General features: G+C 35.1%; 1 protein-coding gene across 1 annotated transcript in view; it reads right to left on the bottom strand.

Moving 5' to 3' along the window:
• Window positions 1-16,009, bottom strand: part of LOC129002604 (syntaxin-1A-like) — an 85,017-nt gene extending 69,008 nt beyond the window's left edge. Inside the window, exon 1 of the mRNA XM_054430577.1 lies at window positions 15,888-16,009. Coding sequence (XP_054286552.1) covers window positions 15,888-15,920 — 33 coding nt within the window. The 5' untranslated portion in view covers window positions 15,921-16,009. The remainder of the gene's footprint in view (window positions 1-15,887) is intronic.
• Between the last annotated feature and the right edge of the window lie 3,905 nt (window positions 16,010-19,914).

Raw genomic sequence — 19,914 nt, forward strand, 5'->3', positions numbered from 1 at the left:
CCGAGGTATGAGAATTACGATGCCGAGAGAGGAACAATAACTACATCGACCACGTCCACCATTTCATAATGGACCATTGTTGATTGTTTTGAGATCACGCATCCACTACCGAGCCGAACAGCAAAGGATAAACCTTTGATCGAAGTTCGGATATATGATTGGCTAAACAAACATGGTTAAAGTATTGTTTATTAGTCTTCAGCCTTCGGCGGTCACATTAGTACTTGGGAGGGTAAAAATACCCCCAATGCAGCAGACCTGCCGACTAAGCGAATTTACATTTGCCTGGATTGATTTTCAATTAATCTATTAAATAACATTTATGTTTAACGAATACCTAGGTTGGGTGCTACAGGGAAATGAATAAAGTGTGTTTTAGCGAATTTCCCATATAGGGAATAAGCTATTACCGTAGTACTCATGGTAAGACCTGGACCCGGGACCGATTTACTTTTTTGTTTTGAGGTCCCTAGAGACCAAAAACACCATCCGTTCAAATTCATATATATATATATATATACAATAACCCCCTGACCCAGAGGCATATATATTGGCCCAGAGGTATATATATATATATAAAACACCTATTAATATTTATATATATATATATAACACCTATTAATATTTATATAACATCTATATAACATCTATGGTACATCTATTATCCGCCCAGAAGATAACTTGAGTAATTATTGTCCGATTTTGAGAACATTTTGTTTGAAGGTGAAAGGCGCGATAAACTTGAATGAGTTCGCGAACCAGCATGATCGGACCATGGGAACGGGGTTTAACGAAGATTTTTATGGGGTAAAAATGGGGTTTTCTCATTTTTCCCATTAAAGCACAAAATTTAATAATTTTTATCCTGACTATTTTAGAGAGCTAAAAAAAGCAAATAATTTATTATATCAAAGTGTTTTTGTACGGTGATTGGTTACGGAGAAAATTTAAAACGATTTAATTTAAAATCCCCATGTTATTCTTATGAAGAATATTGTAAAATGTTGTAGTTGGCTTGATTATGGATATATTTTGATCAAACTTGGCGGATTTATTTATTTCATACTAAGCTATTGATATTAAAAATACCCCCGCCGCAGCAAACCTGCAGACTAAGCGAATTTCCATTTGCCTGATTGGATTTGAACTCAAATGTCTCCTTAAAAATATCACATTTATTCCCTATTTAAATACATTAGTTTCAAGAGTAGGCCTACTTAGGTTTGCTGCAACAGGGAGGGTACAAAGGTGTTTTTTTGTAAAATGTAATAGTTTAGTATGAAATGAATGCATTTTCTAAATTTAATCAAAATATGTTCATAAACAAGCAAACTACAACAGTTTACTTATTCTCCATAAGAATAACATGGAAATTTTAAATTTACAGATGTTTTTAATTTTCTCCGTAACCATTAGGCGCATAATAACGCTTCAATATACTAAATTATTTGTTTTTTAAGCTCTACAAAATGGTTTAGAAAGAAATTGCTAAATTATAATTTTTTTGAGTCAAAAATGGGAAAAACCAATTTTTACCCCATAAAACCCCCCATAAACCCCTGTTCCCATAGTCCGATCGTGCTGGTTTGCGAACTCGTTCGAATAAACGTAGGTTTACACGTTTGTACCAAATTTCATCAAAATCGGATGATTTTTGCTCGAGTTATCGCTAACGGACACATATATAAATAAATATATATATATACATATAACATTTTGAACACATGGTGTTTTTGGCCTCTGGGGACATCAAAATGAAAAAAGTAAATCGGTCCCGCGCCTATGTCTTACCGTGAGACCTACGGTAATAGCTACTTCCCTATAGGAAAATTCGCTAATATAGTTGTAATGAAAGGGTTTAGAACAATTTTTTTATAAACAATTTTGATCATCCAACGCATAGGTTATGGGGTTACTGTGTATTCCTAAATTTCAATAAACTAGAGAAAATATATATTTACTTTTACGTGGACTAAATATGTATTTTTGACAACGACTTTATAATACAATTAATTGTGGAAAATCAAGATTTAACAGTGATGTTTTAGCTTTGCATTGCTGACCATTTTCGATTGCCAATAAAACTGTAATGATTTATGTCCATTCAGCAGCTTGTAGATGGTGACGGAGGTAGATATAACATCTACAAGAGTGGATCAGTAGAAGCTATTTTGTAGCCACCGACTTGTGTAGTAACTATGGTTACGGTGGCAAATTTTATCACATCTACAAATAAAAAATAGGTAATGGATCAGTAGAAGCTATTTTGTAGCCACTGACTTTCATAGTAACTATGATTACGGAGGTAGATATCACATCTACAAAGTAGGTAATGGATCAGTAGAAGCTATTTTGTAGCCACTGACTTGTGTAGTAACTATGGTTACGGAGATAGATTTTATTACATCTACAAGTAGGTAATGGATCAGTAGAAGCTATTTTGTAGCCACTGACTTGTGTAGTACGTAGTGTTATATAGTCAATGGTAGTATCTATGGTTACGGAGGTAGATATCACAATGTCTTATATATGTCATATACAAAGCAGGTAATGGATCAGTAGAAGCTATTTTGTAGCCACTGACTTGTGTAGTGCCTATGGTTACGGAGGTAGATATCACAATGTCTTATATATGTCATATACAAAGCAGGTAATGGATCAGTAGAAGCTATTTTGTAGCCACTGACTTGTGTAGTACCTATGGTTACGGAGGTAGATATCACAATGTCTTATATATGTCATATACAAAGCAGGCAATGGATCAGTAGAAGCTATTTTGTAGCCACTGACTTGTGTAGTACCTATGGTTACGGAGGTAGATATCACAATGTCTTATATATGTCATATACAAAGCAGGTAATGGATCAGTAGAAGCTATTTTGTAGCCACTGACTTGTGTAGTACCTATGGTTACGGAGGTAGATATCACAATGTCTTATATATGTCATATACAAAGCAGGTAATGGATCAGTAGAAGCTATTTTGTAGCCACTGACTTGTGTAGTACCTATGGTTACGGAGGTAGATATCACAATGTCTTATATATGTCATATACAAAGCAGGTAATGGATCAGTAGAAGCTATTTTGTAGCCACTGACTTGTGTAGTGCCTATGGTTACGGAGGTAGATATCACAATGTCTTATATATGTCATACTAGCAGAGTACCCGTCCTTCGTACGGGGTTGGCATATAGGAATAAAATGCTTATTGCAGTTATACTCAAGCTTTGCGTTTTCAATGGGGGAGGAACAGTTTGGTAAAATTTGCTTCTTTAAATTTATGGTATACATAGTATTACACATCTACCATAGCCATAATGGTCTACCTCTTTACCTAAACCACCTAATCAATAGAGAAAAAGTAATTATAAAAAATTCGCAAAATATCACAAATTATTCATTAAATTAAAAAAATAAACAACTGTAAACATTCTACTTTGACAGTTCTCATTGTGTATCTCAGATTTTTGTTGCTGCTTAGTTCAAATTAGCTGTTTTCGTAAATGCAAAAAAAAACAATAGTGCTGCACCCTGTTGGTAAATCTTATAACTTTTTAATGCTTTTTCATATAATAGAACCAACTTTTTTAGTTGAAACAGCTGACAAAATTGTTTAATTCCCTTTAAATATGAATACTCATAAGGTTAACATGGGGAACTACAGAGCCACTGGGGCGGAGCCCGAAAGGATTTTTGAGATAAGAATATGCCCATATGTTAATCGGGAATGTGAGCTATCATCGTGCCAAATTTCAGCCCATTCCGTCCAGTAGTTAATGCGTGATTGAACTTCAAACAAACAAACAAACAAACAAACAAACACACAAACTTTCACATTTATAATATTAGTAAGATACAAAGCAGGTAATGGATCAGTAGAAGCTATTTTGTAGCCACTGACTTGTGTAGTGCCTATGGTTACGGAGGTAGATATCACATATACAAGCAGGTAATGGATCAGTAGAAGCTATTTTGTAGCCACTGACTTGTGTAGTGCCTATGGTTACGGAGGTAGATATCACATATACAAGTAAGTATGGATCAGTAGAAGCTAGTTTTTGTAGCCAACAAGAACTGAATGAGCCCTTTATAGTCTACACGATTGAAGTTCTATTTCTTTCTCATATTGTTACACTAAGATTCATTGGTAAGGATGTAAAGATGCTAAATCTTACATCACTAAAGTCTCATTTTTTTATATAATTTAAAATGTGGTGAAAGCAAATTGTTTATTCCAACATATATTATTCAAAACTTAAATCATTGAAACCCAACAATTGACGACAGTCGTGACACAAGTAATATGAGGATAGGTGGACGTGAACATCCAGTTGAGTATCGTGCTCGTCAAGCCCGCGATCCAATCAATACGTATATACGTAGGATAATTCAGTGATATAACTATGGGAGCGAGACTTAACACGTTCGTCTCGTAAGTAACACGCACGTGTGTCTGGACGCAACCATTTTAATGTGTCAAATAAATAACATTTAATTTGTAAACAAGGTAAGTCCAAAACTCTCAGATAAAGAGCTACGACTGTTGATGGATGGATACAGAAATTTAGATTCGAGAGGTTGGTACACATTTTTACTTATCTACCAATGTTAAATTATGTTTACTTGACCTTTGAACGTGTAAATAAAAATGTAAGTTGAATGACAGAATCATGCGTTCAGTAAATCTTTAAAATTTGAAATAACTGAACATTTTTGTTTATTCCAAAACAATTACGGTACCGTATTGCTTGCATGTGTACACCTCCAACTTTTTTAGATTCTAATTTAACTCACCATAATTGGCACAGATGATATTTTATTTCAACTTAAGTAATTGTACAGTTTTCAAAGCATACGTGTGCTACGCCATTGATCACATTACATGACCGGCGAATGATCGCATCAAGAACAACGCTGACTGTGTACATATTCTACTGGGTCATCGTCATCGACCACGACTATGTCAAAATTGCAAGATTCTGTACGAAGTAGTAAAGAGATCATCAACAGGGGTCTGAATACTCAAAGTCGAAGTCGAATATTTCGCTGAACGAGACAATAGCCAATTGAGATCAATCATTTTTTTCTTTTTTTACTTTTCGTCGGTTACTAATCACTAGAAATTCGTACGTATCAATTGGTAATGTTACGGTGACGAGATATGGACCTCTCTATATTTTGAGGATAAGCGATCCTTCCGACAAACCAGTTACATTGTGACGTCATGAGTTGGTGAGGTTTGCTGCTGCTACGACACGTGAGCGATGCCCCAGTAACCCGCGCAACCGCGAAGCCTCACAACACAACTGAACATCTGTTTCACTCACTTCCGGTATGTCTGTTATCAACAGCTGATTGGACCGGAAGACCACTGTGTGACCAGACCACCACACCACACACTCTCCACTCCACACATACCTGTGGTTTATGTGCCGAAGACGAGACTCAATTAAGCTCGTTCCGTTCAATGCTTTTTAGATATGTGCAAGCAACATATTGCCATGGGTACTTAGTACGCTCTAACACACTCTACAATTCAACTTAATCATTTATGACTTCCTCATTCTACAAATCTCTCAAATATAGCAGGCCTATATACACTTTTATATTTCAAGTTCTCACCTAAATCAAGATTCATTTTTCGTGAAATGTTTGTCTTTGGACCTCGCACAACTTTTGAAAATAACAACTTACAGTATTCCTATTATATGATAATATCCTTCCATCTAGGATAGCAGGGCTACATTTTTTATATTGTATTAATAACTTGAATTTCCTGAAAACTTTAAAAACTTTGAATGAGTATCAGTCATTGGACGATTCTTGGATACCAACTGAACTATTTGGTACACAACCATGAAACAACTTAATTTAACGTTTGGTGTTGCCTTCAAAAACTTAGAATTTGCAGCACCTTGCAGACTACGGCCGGTTTATGCACCGCGACAGTCGCTACATATGTTGCGGCTGATCAATCGGTCACGCGACAGCGACACTTTTATATCGCGTAAACTCACACTCCGGTGGTGGAGGAATTAAATAACTCACTCAGTTCTCAGGTCATTGGTGAGTGTTGTGTTGAGGTTGTGATGTAAGAGTGATTTTATTAAGAGTTTTGGACTCTGGAGTGTTATACGTACACGTTGACGAACAAACCCGTTTATTCATCTATACAACACATACAAATTTACAGCTTGAATTGGGTTAACCCTCTTGAAAATGATATTACTGTATATAAGAAATATGACGTAGTTTATATTTAAAATAAAGGGTAAAGAACTTATTTTAATATTAATTATTAACGATTATAAATATATGATAAATGTAAATATATGGGGAATATACCACGTGGAGAATGAAAAATACAACTGTCGCGCCGCGACTGTCGTACCCATTTGATCCAATGGAGTTTGAACCGTGCGCGACACCTTTTTTAAGCTGCGATTCTAAAACCTGACGCGGGTATTTAGAGATAGCCGAGTCGCTCACGCGATACTTTGTCGCTGTCGCGGTGCATAAAACCGGCCTACGAGTTTCATTTGAGACCTGACACGCTACTGAAGCAGAACTTTTATTTTTGCATGACCTCCCCAGCAGTTTCATTATCACAGTGTTATCAAAGGCCTATAAACATCCAGCACGAGACAAACATCTTTAATGAATTGACAATCACTCTTTCGGAAACTACAACTGATTTGAATCAGTCCGAGGTGTTTACTCTCATAAGGTAAACGAACATGCAATTTAAAACTAGTTAATGTTACCATCAGGAAACTCTCGGTACAGAATTTTATAGCTCAAATAGTAACGGAATTCCCCTTATGACAGTCGAAGTCAAGTTCCCTTTCCTGGTTGTAAAACTAGTACTTTAATTAATTATGTGTTGATAACATTTAGTTTAGCTTGAATTATTTATGTTGCTAGAAAAATGGAAACTATGGAATCGAAATAAGTCGTACAATTTTATTTCAATAACAGACTTTACAGGAAGTAGGCCTAAAAGAAAAATCATAAGAAGCCTAGTTTAGAGCGCCTATATATGTACCGTGTAGTCTGCGCCATCAGCTTTTCTTTGCCTTGAGGTTAGTGATGTAAAATACCCAGGTATTTAAAACTCAGGGTAAATACCCTGGGTATTTACCCGGGTAAATACCCAAAATCCATAAATACCCGGGTATTTAGGGTATTTATGAAATCGATTGAAATTCATTTATATTTATCCCTAAATATGTTATTGTTATCATTACATGATAAATTAGGATAGTCTATAACACCTTTTACAAACTTGAAGCTTTGCTAGTACCTTTTATTTAATTATTTAGCACTTTTTTAATACTACATAAAGTTTCTAAATAAGCATGGGATTTCGTGTCTTAAATCGAGTAACATCAGTTAAGTTTAACTTACTAAAAAATTTTATATTAAAAAGGCTGTGGCTATTTCAATTTTTATCATTTTATAAATTTATAACCAATTAAATAACATAAACAAAATTATTTAAATTTATAAATATCCAGGAATTGTTGGGTATTTAAGATGCAAAATCTTTATTGTATAAAATACTTGGCAAAATCTTTATTGTATAAAATACTTGGAAGGCTAGACAGACCTAAGGCCTGATTGACATAGGCAGAATGGCAGAATACTAAAAGTAATTAAACTTTCTGTGTTACCGCTTAGTTGGAAACAATAATATATTTGGATAAACCTACTAAAAAAAATTATTTTCTGTTTTTTGTTTTAACTGAATATAATTTTGAAAGATTTGTGCTAGGTATAGATCCAAATGTTTTGTATCACAAGTTTTTAAGAAATTAGTTTTTTTTTATTTTGATTCCATTGATACCAACCAAAGATCTCTGAGAACAAAAATATTATTAAATCCTGCTATCCTACAGATTGAATTTTAATTATATTCTTAAGTTGTTTACAAATAGGCCACCACTAGGTTAAATTTTCCTGCCTTTCTAAATAATAATTTTTACTTAGCAAATTATTTTTTTCACTTTCAATAAAATAAATAAATTCATTTATCTATCATAGATATTAAAAAAATCATAAGTAGTCAGGACCAGTGCAACCATGCGACCAGGGTATTTATGCCTTATATGCTTTATGCTCAGACCTGGATATTTATGGCGATTATACCCAGAAGTAAAATGCTAAGTAGTGACCATATGAAATGTTGTTTAACACATTTTATCATCATTTTACCATCCTTACTGGGTAATAATTGCAAAAAAACATCTCAATCTTATCTAACTTTAATAAAAATTATAAATACCCAGTTTATGGGTATTTACCCGGGCCTCGGGTAAATACCCGGGTAAAAACCCAATTTATATTTACCTACCGACTGGGTATTTACCCGGCCCACATCACTACTTGAGGTATCTTAGAAACAAATCCCGAAAGTATTTAGTATCCATCTATCTACATGCACAGTTTGTTCCAGATATGTTTTTTTAGACTTTACTTACCCCCCCCCCCTATAGTATGGATACAACCTGAGAAATAGTTCATCAAGTGTTAATAATCCGCCCGTAGTTGTTTCCTCGTAAAACGCTTTTTTAATATTTACGGGTCATTTATTTGGGGACAAGTGCACTCACTGTATATAATCATAACAAAAAAATTGTCCTTAATAAAGGGTTTACGTAATAATTAGACTGACAGGCCAACACTAGTCCAAGAATGTGTTGTCGTCATTAAACATTAGTAGAAAGTAAAGTTAAACCATTGACTATACATACCTACAGTAGGTATATACAGGGTGAATAAAAAGTCAAGACCCCCCCTCTAATATTTTTCCAAGTAAATATACAGATATATCCTTTTGGTGGTCGTGCAATCTTAGCAGGAAGTTTCATTTTATGATTTTGAAATTTTTGAGTGTCCCCCCGGGGAAAAGGGGGGATTTGTGGGGCAACTCAAATATTTTAAATGTAGACCTCCTTCAAGTGACACCTCATTTTTAAATGTTTGCAAAAACTTAAAGAATGGTGAAAACTAGAGGTCGCTCTTCTCTATCCAAAATGGTAGCCCGTCAAATGTTGTGGAAAATCAGCAATGGTAATATTGGTTCGTAATGGTAATATTGGCTACCATTATGAATAGAGAAGAGATAGCGAACTCTGGTTTTCACCATTCTTTAAGTTTTTGTAAACAATTCAAAATGAGGTGTCACTTGTAGGGGGTTTACATTTAAAATATTTGAGTTGCCCCCCAAATCCCCCCTTTTGGGGGGACACTCAAAAATTTCAAAATCACAAAATGAAACTTCCTGCTAAGATTGCACGACCACCAAAATGATATCTCTGTATATTAACTTGGCAAAATATTAGAGAGGGGGTCTTGACTTTTTATTACCCTGTATAGTACTGTGTAGGTATATATAGTCAATGGTTACACATTGTGAGATTAAGTTCATCTATGTAACCAAGTGTAAGTTTAGAATCGTATCTTTCAAATGGTATAAAATTTGGCAATCGGTTTTAACCAGAATCGTACAAAGCGCGACTATTATAGTCGCTCTGCCAGTTATACTGCGTATACTTCAAGTTGGCCGATGGACCCGGGACTACCTGTGGCCACCCCTATAATCCCTCGCAGTGTTCGCCGGAGCAGCCCGATGTCTAGGCGATGAGTCACCTACTGGCTGTGTTTATACAATGGTAAAACTTTTTAACAGAGTAATAATTTTACATTTTCAAAAGTGTATTTGAAATCTGCTAAAAAAGTTATGAAAAATGATATAAAACTCGACCTGAACAAAAGGATTTAGGCAAGTTATAAGCTGTAAATCAATAGTAATAGGTTAAGTTCGGGACTGTTTGGGTGAAATTAAATTGATCGTAGAATTTGTTAATAGTAAATCTGTTTTAATGAGATATAATAAGCCTAATACGAATCACAATAACAATCAGTCAAAAACGTTATATATACAACATGCTATATACTGTACAATGCAAAATACTATACAAAACAAATCATACGCATCAATAAAAAAACAATACTGTACAACAAATTATTAACTATTAAACCAAATTAAACCTTCAGTGGTCTGTAATTGCTTCTGATAGTTTCACTGGCAAGGTCTTCTTAAATATGGATTCTTGTGTTCTCTCTGCAAGAGAAAAAAGTAATTAAGTAAATAAGTAAGTAAAAAGTAAGTTACGATTTGTTTGTAACCAAATTGACTGACGAAAAATTGAAAACCATTTATTTAATTTGAGCAAAGTTGTCAGCTGAAAAATTCAATTATGCTAGAAAAACATCTTTTCAAACTTCTTAGTAAAATAAAATAGAATTAAGCTAAAAAAAAAACAGATTATACACGGTAATTTATGATAACTATAATTTTTATAAATAATAATACGTTTGTTTACAATCTAGTATTTTAATAAGTAGAAGTTTTTATAGTTTTAAATATTAAAATAATTTTATTTATTAAAACTAACTCTACAAAACTGATAAAAATACTTTTTTTAATAAGGGAAATAACTTACTCATTCAAGCTGAGCGACTCCCAAGTCGTCTTCCTCATCGCTGTCCCAGTCGCTGTCATCCACATCCGAGTCCCCTGGAGCCAGGTTAATGATAAGTTCCTGCACACTGGTATCGTCGAGACCTTCACAAAGCCAATCGTTGTCCATTTCAGTCTTCACGTGCTTGACACATTTTTCCCAGGTTTCGGGGGGATAGGAGTTCACAGCTTCCATGAAGAGTGTCTGAACGTCTGACAACTTGAATGTGGTGTTCTTTGATGCTACGTACCGCTTCAAATGGCCCCATACCATTTCAATGGGGTTATAATTACAATGATATGGTGGAAGTCTGATTACTCTAAATCCTAGGTCAGCAGCTTTCTTGTCAATAACATAGGAAGTAAGCTGAGGCTTATGAAGTTTGATGAGATTGTAGAGTTCAGGCTTACGCATATCTGGAGTAAATGGAATTCCACGGTTATGCAACCAGTCAATGTACTCCCCTTTTCTAGACGATGTTGTTGGTGCTGGATTATCCACCCGGGAATGATAGGGGGCATTGTCCATCACTATTGTAGAGCCAGCTGGGATTGATTTTAACAACACCTCAAAAAACCAGCCTTCAAAAACTTCGTGGTTCATCTCTTCGTGGAAATCAACTGTCTTTTTTGATTCAAAAATCAATGGTGGTGAGTTTATCCAACCATTGTATCCTCCTGCATGGCATATTATGAGTCTTTTCCCTTTTCCGAGCGGAGCATTTAAGTTGCAATCAGACTTGTCGTCCGTCCATCCCACCTCCTTTGTTGAGTTGGCGTTAAGCCACGTTTCATCGAGGAAAATTACATTTTTCATATCAACATTTTTCATTTTTCTTAAAAATCTACACCTAGATAAAGCAATACTAGGTTTTTCCATTAGCAGTTTTCTTTTGTTGAGCTTTTTCCAGCGGAAACCAAGGTTTTTCAACAATTTGGATAACGTTCGTAATGAGCCACTGAATAGACTTGCCTCACGAAGTGTGACCTGAAGTTTTCGGAGCGTTGGTACCTCTTTGCGTCTGTAATAATTTACCACGTGCCGACGAATCGCAGTTCTGTCAAAATCGTCCATGAGCGAGAACCGTGACTGCTTGTGCTTTTTCTTTTTTGGCGTTTGAAGTACAGGAGTCGAGTGGTTACATACAGCTACAGCTTCTTGTTCACTTTCTTCTGCCAAGTCCAGTTGAATGTCACTAGAATGAGATGTATCAGCACCAACACTAACACTTTTCAACTCCGCCTTTATTCTTCCCACGGTCCGTATCGACACCTGACACGCTTCGGACACTCTTTCGACAACTTTCTTTACGTCTTTTAGCGGCCCTTTGTTGTCGCGTTCTCGCTCGAAATACTGGAGGACAGACGCAATTATCGTTCTAGCTTGGGAATGATACACTTTACCCCGTTTCTCTGAAGGAGGCATTACATAAGAATTTACGGCGAACAAATTCAATTGACTACTTTTAAAATTATATTCACTATACGTCCAGAAATGTAATTCTAAATAAGCGCAAAAACACTGGCCGAATTTCACGTACTCACGATGTGCACCCCTCGACTGTCACTACACACACTGGTCATATATTTGCAGTTTTACTAAATGAGTCACAACCCCTCTTTTAGAAATAGTATGAATCATCTAGAAACAGACTTGTTTGCAGATTTTCTTGTTGATTAACTTTAGCATTGTAACACCCTTATCACATTAAATATTATTTTGTTTTGGTCGAGTTTTATATCATTTTTCATAACTTTTTTAGCAGATTTCAAATACACTTTTGAAAATGTAAAATTATTACTCTGTTAAAAAGTTTTACCATTGTATAAACACAGCCAGTAGGTGACTCATCGCCTAGACATCGGGCTGCTCCGGCGAACACTGCGAGGGATTATAGGGGTGGCCACAGGTAGTCCCGGGTCCATCGGCCAACTTGAAGTATACGCAGTATAGGGTTAAATAGCTTATTGATTTTTAACGTCACCATAAAAACTATGACCTAACTTACCATCCTCGATGCACAATACAGTATTTTAAATTGGTTGCTTCTATGCGTGCAAGTATGTTTAATACACCTATTAATTTCCGAAATTTTCCGGGGGAAGGCCCCGGACCCCCCCCCCCCGTTTTTCCGTTATCTATATTGCACCCACTTGTTCCAAATCCTGTGGGCACCCATGAATCAAGTATTATGTTAGAAAACCAGTTCTATCAGTATTTACAGTGTTTTCTGCGATCTCGGGGATTTCATCATCTGATACCGCAATAGCGACGAGACCACCTATCGCGGAGACATGACCATCGTCACCCGCGATCACGGAGGAGAAATCGCTTTTAATTGACACAAATCTCGGCACGAGATAATCCCAAATTATAGTATGTAGCCTAATCCAAATGATCGGGAGGATGCTATTTATTCCAAAAAATTGGGGTTTCTTCCTTAACTAGTTGGTGGATTCCGTTAAATACTTAATATTTGATTATATGACGTATAAGCCATACAAACTTTTTATATAGGCTACATTGAACCGTCTAAAACCACAACAAACCAATTAACTGTTGAATTAATTGTTTTGACGTGCGATGGAGCTTGCAGGTGCCAATGGAAACAGTAACGTGTAAACATTCTTTGGATAAAACAGGTTCCTGCCAAGTTTGAAATTAATCAGACGAGATCCATTGGCGTTATACGTAAACAATACTTTCTACTAATGTTTAATGACGACACACATTCTTGGGTTAGTGTTGGCCCGTCAGTCTAATTATTCCGTAAACCCTTTATTAAGGAAATTTTTTATGATTATATACAGTGCACTTGTCCCCAAATAAATGACTCGTAATTATTATAAAAGTTTTTTATGAGGAAAAAACTACGGGCGGATTATTAACACTTGATGAACTATTTCTCAGGTTGTATCTATACTATGTGGGGAGGGGGGGGGGTAAGTCAAGTCTTAAAACAAAAAACCATATCTGGAACAAACTGTGCATGTAGGTAGATGGATACTAAATACTTTCGGGATTTGTTTCTAAGATACCTCAAGGCAAAGAAAAGCTGATGGCGCAGACTACACGGTACATATACAGGGTGTTGAAAATGTCTGGAACCAACATTATATCTGGTGGGTGGTTAAAGAAAAACAACTGATATTTTGTGTACGGATATACTATGGTTTTACCTATCTTTTGGTGCCTTATGAAAATTTTTACCACTTATAGGGAACGTCCTGTGGAGGATGCAGTAAAAAGTTTTAATGGAAGCCTATGGTAAATGATACATCATTTTAAAGGCCATTTTTTTCTGAGTAAGGAGCCACAAGTTTCATCTCAAAAGGACCACCCTAGCAAAAATGGCGACTGTTTGAAATTTTAAAAACCACTTATAGGGAACGGAATTTTTAAATTTCAAACAGTCTCCATTTTTGCTAGGGGTGTCCTTTTGAGATGAAACTTGTGGCTCCTTACTCAGAAAAAAATGACCTTTAAAATTATGTATCATTTACCACAGGCTTCCATTAAAACTTTTTACTGCATCCTCCACAGGACGTTCCCTATAAGTGGTTTCTTTAAATTTCAAACAGTCGCCATTTTTGCTAGGGTGGTCCTTTTGAGATGAAACTTGTGGCTCCTTACTCAGAAAAATATGGCCTTTAAAACGATGTATCATTTACCATAGGCTTCCATTAAAACTTTTTACTGCATCCTCCACAGGACGTTCCCTATAAGTGGTAAAAATTTTCATAAGGCACCAAAAGATAGGTAAAACCATAGTATATCCGTACACAAAATATCAGTTGTTTTTCTTTAACCACTCACCAGATAAAATGTTGGTTCCAGACATTTTCAACACCCTGTATATGCGCTCTAAACTAGGCTTCTTATGATTTTTCTTTTAGGCCTACATCCTGTAAAGTCTGTTATTGAAATAAAATTGGACGCGCCTAGGTTCGATTCCATAGTATTTTTCATGGGTGCTTTTTCACCCAAACAAAATTTTAAATAGGTACCTGTCATTTTGGATGGGGGTGACATATCGACTTCAGGTTTGCGCCGTTGCTTATGTCTTGACAAATCATTCAAAATGAGGGGTCACTCAATAGGGGTTGCTATTTAAAAAAATAAGTCAACAGGGAGGGTAAAAATCCCAAAAGGTTGTTTTTTTTATGTTAATAGTTTAGTATGAAATGAATTCATTTTCCAAATTTGATCAAAATATGCTCACAAACAAGCAAACTACAACAGTTTACAATTTTCTCCATCAGAATAACATGGGAATTTTAAATTTAAATAATTTTTTTTTTAATTTTTCCGTAGCTATTAGGTGCATAATAATATACCATATCATTTTTTTTTAAGCTCTACAAAATGGCTTGGAAAGAAATTGTGAAACTTTGTGTTTTTAGGGTCAAAATGGGAAAACCAATTTTTACCCCATAAAACCCCCCATAAACCCCTGTTCCCATAGTCCGATCATGCTGGTATGAAGCATCTCATTCGATAGTACAAGAAATTATGTTCTTTTTAATATTTCGTTGTTTTAGATTGCACCAATGTTGCTGATGTTAAACTTATTGTTTTTTACATTTTCATGTATAAATACCAAATATTTTTTCATATCATTATAGTATTTACAAAAATAAATAAGGTTAATTCAGCAAAGTTTTACTTTAAAAAAAAATATATATATATTTTATCTTCCAATGTCAATACATAGGCCAACTGTTCTAAATATTTATTTTGTTGCAATTTTCCAATAATAAATATTTAGAACAGTATGTTTATTCTTTATTTCATTACAAACAATTCAAGTACATGGTTTAATAGGTTTGCTCTATTGGTTTAATTTATATGAATTTTCTAAAATATGACTGCAAAATCGCTTAAAATGCCTCGCACTATTAATTTTTTTGCGGTCATGACAACAGCTTATTAACTAAGCAACAAAAAGCTGTGATACACAATGAGAACTGTCAAAGCAGGATATATTACAGTTAGTTATATTTATGTTTTTAGCTTAGTAAATAATTTGTGATACTGTGCGAATGTTTGATGAATTACTTTTTTCTATTGTTTAGGTGCAGTGGTAGGACATTATGGCTATCGCAGATGTGTTGTACTATAGCATACCAATTTAAAGAACTATATTTTCTCCAACAAGCGAGTTGTAGTATTGTTGCAAAAGAACAGTTTAAGAACGTGTTTAAGTGTGTTTTAGGTGAGTTCTGGAAACTGAACAATAACCTTTCTTTTAATTCACCAAACAAACAACTCGGGAAACATTGAATGAATGCTTCCACCACGACCATCATAATATCATGTAATGGAGTAAAAACAAGTAATATTTCATCGTTATCACTTACCGCTTGCAAGGACGCCAAGCGATCTTTCACCATGGCGCTACCGCATATCCCTTGTTCACTAGTCACTGACTACTCACTGACTGACTGACTGAGTGACTGGTGCGGTCGGTGCGGCGGGCGGCAACCTCTACCACCACTGCCTGCTAGTTTCCCCTTCCCCACCACTAGATAAGACAGAACGTCACGCCGTTCCACCTATACCTATAATAAAACAACAGCAACAGCACCGATTTGATCTCGACACCATCGGCAACGGCAACCGACGGCAACGCTGCTAAAGAGTTAAACACAAACTATAGAAGGGACTGTCGCAGATCGTATTGTTGATGGTTGTGCTGAACGATACCAGAATACAAACTATAGCCTACAAATTAAACTGTTACTAGTGTTACTAATGAATGTGTGCTTTGACTTAAACAAAATCATTGTCATTTGTTCCACACCTAAGCATAACAGGTAATTGTGCGAGTTGTGATTTCTGTCGGTACAAATATTACCAACTTTGGCACACTTATTCTAACTTTCAGTAAATGAAGAGAAAACACGCACTGAACAACGTTAATTTAGACTACTGTTAACGTTAAGCTCAACGTCCCCGTTAAATATGGTTTTAGATAGTATATCAGAGCCAATGAAATTAATGTTAATAACATCATTATTAAGATACATTTAAGTTTACTTTGTGGATGTACATTATAAAGAACTATGTTTTTTTAATAACATATCTATGAGTTTTGGTGTTATATCATGCATAGCCTTCTCTGTAAAGGTGGCTATGGTTTATATGGGCTAGCGGTTTTTCTATCCCCCTGGAATTTTACCCCCTGGGCAAAACTGACCTCACAAACAAACTGTAAAATTCCGCCCGTGAACTTTTGAGTTGCACATCAGTTCGGTGATGGTGGAATTAAACGTATATTTTCATGGTTGTAAATTTAATCATAACACATCAAATATATATATATTTTTATTTTTTTTATTTATTTAATATTTTTGACGCTGGAAATTAAATTTGCTACAACTTTTGCATTTGATTAAATTGTTTATAAATATTTATTTTGAGCATAATTTTGGGTTGCTTTCAAAATTTGTAATTTGAAAAAACAGAAGATTTGTAAACTTTTTTTTATTCTGTGCACAGAGGGATTGCCAAAAACAAAATCTTTTATATCATTATATGCTACATTCATAATCTCAAAATAGTTCTAGATAACGATAAGTATACACCACCATTCATTGTCGACCTATTTTCACTTGGTTATGACGGATTTAATGTTTTCGGCCGCCATCTTGGATGCGCCATTTTAAAATGTGATCAATTAATTTAAATATGAAGGGTGGTGTTGTGACCCATCATTTTGATTTACTTTTAGCGAATTTCCCTATAGGGAAGTAGCTATTACCGTAGGTGGCACGGTAAGACCTAGACCCGGGACCGATTTACTTTTTCATTTTGATGTCCTAGATGCCAAAAACACCATTCGTTCAAATTTTTATATATGTATATATATATATATATATATATATATATATATAGACTTATATATATACGTCCGTGAACGCGATAACTTGAGTAATTTTTGTCCGATTTTGATGTAATTTGGTTTAAAGGTGTAAAGCGGGATAAACTTGATGAGTTCGCGAACCAGCATGATCGGACCATGGGAACGGGGCTTTACGGGGGGTTTTATGGGGTAAAAATTGGTTTTTCTCACTTTTGACCCTCAAAACACAAAATTTCCCAATTTCTCTTAGAAGAGCTTAAAAAAACAAACAATTCAGTGTATCAAAGTGTTTTTGTACGGTTATTGGTTACGGAAAAACTAAAAAAATGGTAAATTTAAAATTCCCATGTTATTCTTATGGAGAATATTGTCAAATGTTGTAGTTTGCTTGTTTATGGATATATTTTGTATTTTGATCAAATTTATTTATTTTGTACTAAGCTATCAATATTTTACAAAAAAAAACACACTTTATTAGTTTCCTTGTAGCAGCAAACCTAGGTACAGTAGAACCTCTTTAATCCGAACTAATTGGGACCAGGGGTAGTTCGGACTATTGAATAGTTCGGGTTACAGAACATATTGTTGTTTTTACATAACAATAGCTAAAACATGGCTAAAATTGATCAACATTATTTTGGGGAAAGTGAAACAATGTTTTATAAAGTAAAATACAGTGTTTATTTAATACAGTAGTAAACATGGTAAATAAAACGTACTGTAAATTAAATATAGTATACAATAAAGAACTGCTGTACTGTGTATATAGTACAGCAATGAGGGGTTCGGATTAGTGGACGTTCGGATTACGGGGGTTCGGATTAAAGAGGTTCTACTGTACTCGTTAAACCTAATGTTATTAAAATATATTTAATTGAAAATCAATTAAGACAAATGGAAATTCGCTTAGTCGGCAGGTTTGCTGCGGCGGGGGTATTTTATATTGAACTCAATGCCGCAATCCGTTTTTGGTTATCAAACTTCCTTGATGAAATATTAATATTCTCTTATTTAAAACTAGCTATTACCCACGGGCTCCACCCCGTTTTACTACATTAGTATTAATAAAACTATTGATTGGTTAAGTTAAGATGAAATAAACAAAACAGAATACAAACAAATAATAACAGCTGAGATATTTTTTTACATTAGGTAAATGGAAAGTTCCCTTTGGAAAGCAATTACGACCTTAGAGGGCAATTTATGAAATAATGGATAATTTTGGGCAAAGTTTCTCGTCATGACGAACATTTTAAGTATATGGTTAATGGGGGTGTGACTTGTAGTTTTCTCAAAAGTTCATGGGTACTTTTGGCTTTGTATATAGATTTCAATATTTCAAAAACCAAAGATGCAAATGAAAAACGGATTGTGGCATTAAGTTCAGCATAAAAAAGTAGCTCGAAATGATGGGTCACAACACCACCTTCATATTTAAATTAATTGATCACATTTCAAAATGGCGGATGCAAGATGGTGGCCGAAAACATTAAATCCGACATAACCAAGTGAAAATAGGTCGACAATGAATGATGGTGTATACTTATCGTTATCTAGCACTATTTTGAGATTATGGTCTTAGTTTGTAAATGCACAATGTTAAAATGGGCTAAAAATAAAGTTATAAAAAGTCCTCATAACTTTAGAACGGATCAAGATTTTTAAAAACTAATTGCGGCATTGTAATCAGTGTAAAATTCTAGTTTAAAATAATGGGACACAACCCTACCTTTACATTTGAAAAAAACTTTGTATCGTATCCAATATGGCGGATCCAAGATGGCAGCCAAAAATGTATACCCAGTCAAAATGAGGTACTTACTACTCTACAATGATCTGACGTAGTCCAGAGATGATATCTTAAGAAATGTAGAAAAAAGTTGGGGGTGAACTCATTTAAAACTCACCCTGTACACTAGACTAGACTATAGACTAGACTAGACTAGACTAGATAACCCACTACTTTGGTTATCTCTTAAGTACTGAGCTAAAGTACTGGCGGGTGCCCTCTATGCACAAGTAAATGTTAACCACCTATTGTAAAGTGAGCTTTTCATACCTATGTAGCAAGCTAAATCCCTCTCATCTTGACTCATTTCAACTACTGTGATGTGGTGATCAATAACATGACTAATGAAGTTTCTAGTAGACTTCAGCGAGCGCAGAATTCCTGTATCAGATTTATGTTTGGCCTTAGGTGATATGACCATGTAACTCCCTATTTACACCTGCTTTCATTGATGAAGTTAAATGAACTTCGGGAATTCCACACCCTCCGTCTTCTACACTCCATTATCAATAGTAAAATTCCCAATTAATTTATCAGACAACTTCCATTTTATTTCTGACATCAGCACCCATGCCACTCGTAGAGGCTCTCACCTTTTATCTACACCAATTCACCAAATCTAAATCCATAGGAAACCGTGCGAGGTTTGGGGCAGAAATTAAATCTATTATATTGAGCAGCAGGCGTGAGTGAGTCTCTGCCGCTGGTGTGAGGGGTTGTTGGTGGATTGTTT

The sequence above is a fragment of the Macrosteles quadrilineatus genome, unplaced genomic scaffold (assembly GCF_028750875.1).
Source record: "Macrosteles quadrilineatus isolate MER2022 unplaced genomic scaffold, UCM_ALF_1.0 Scaffold_1__1_contigs__length_201487025, whole genome shotgun sequence".
NCBI classification, from domain to species: domain Eukaryota; kingdom Metazoa; phylum Arthropoda; class Insecta; order Hemiptera; family Cicadellidae; genus Macrosteles; species Macrosteles quadrilineatus.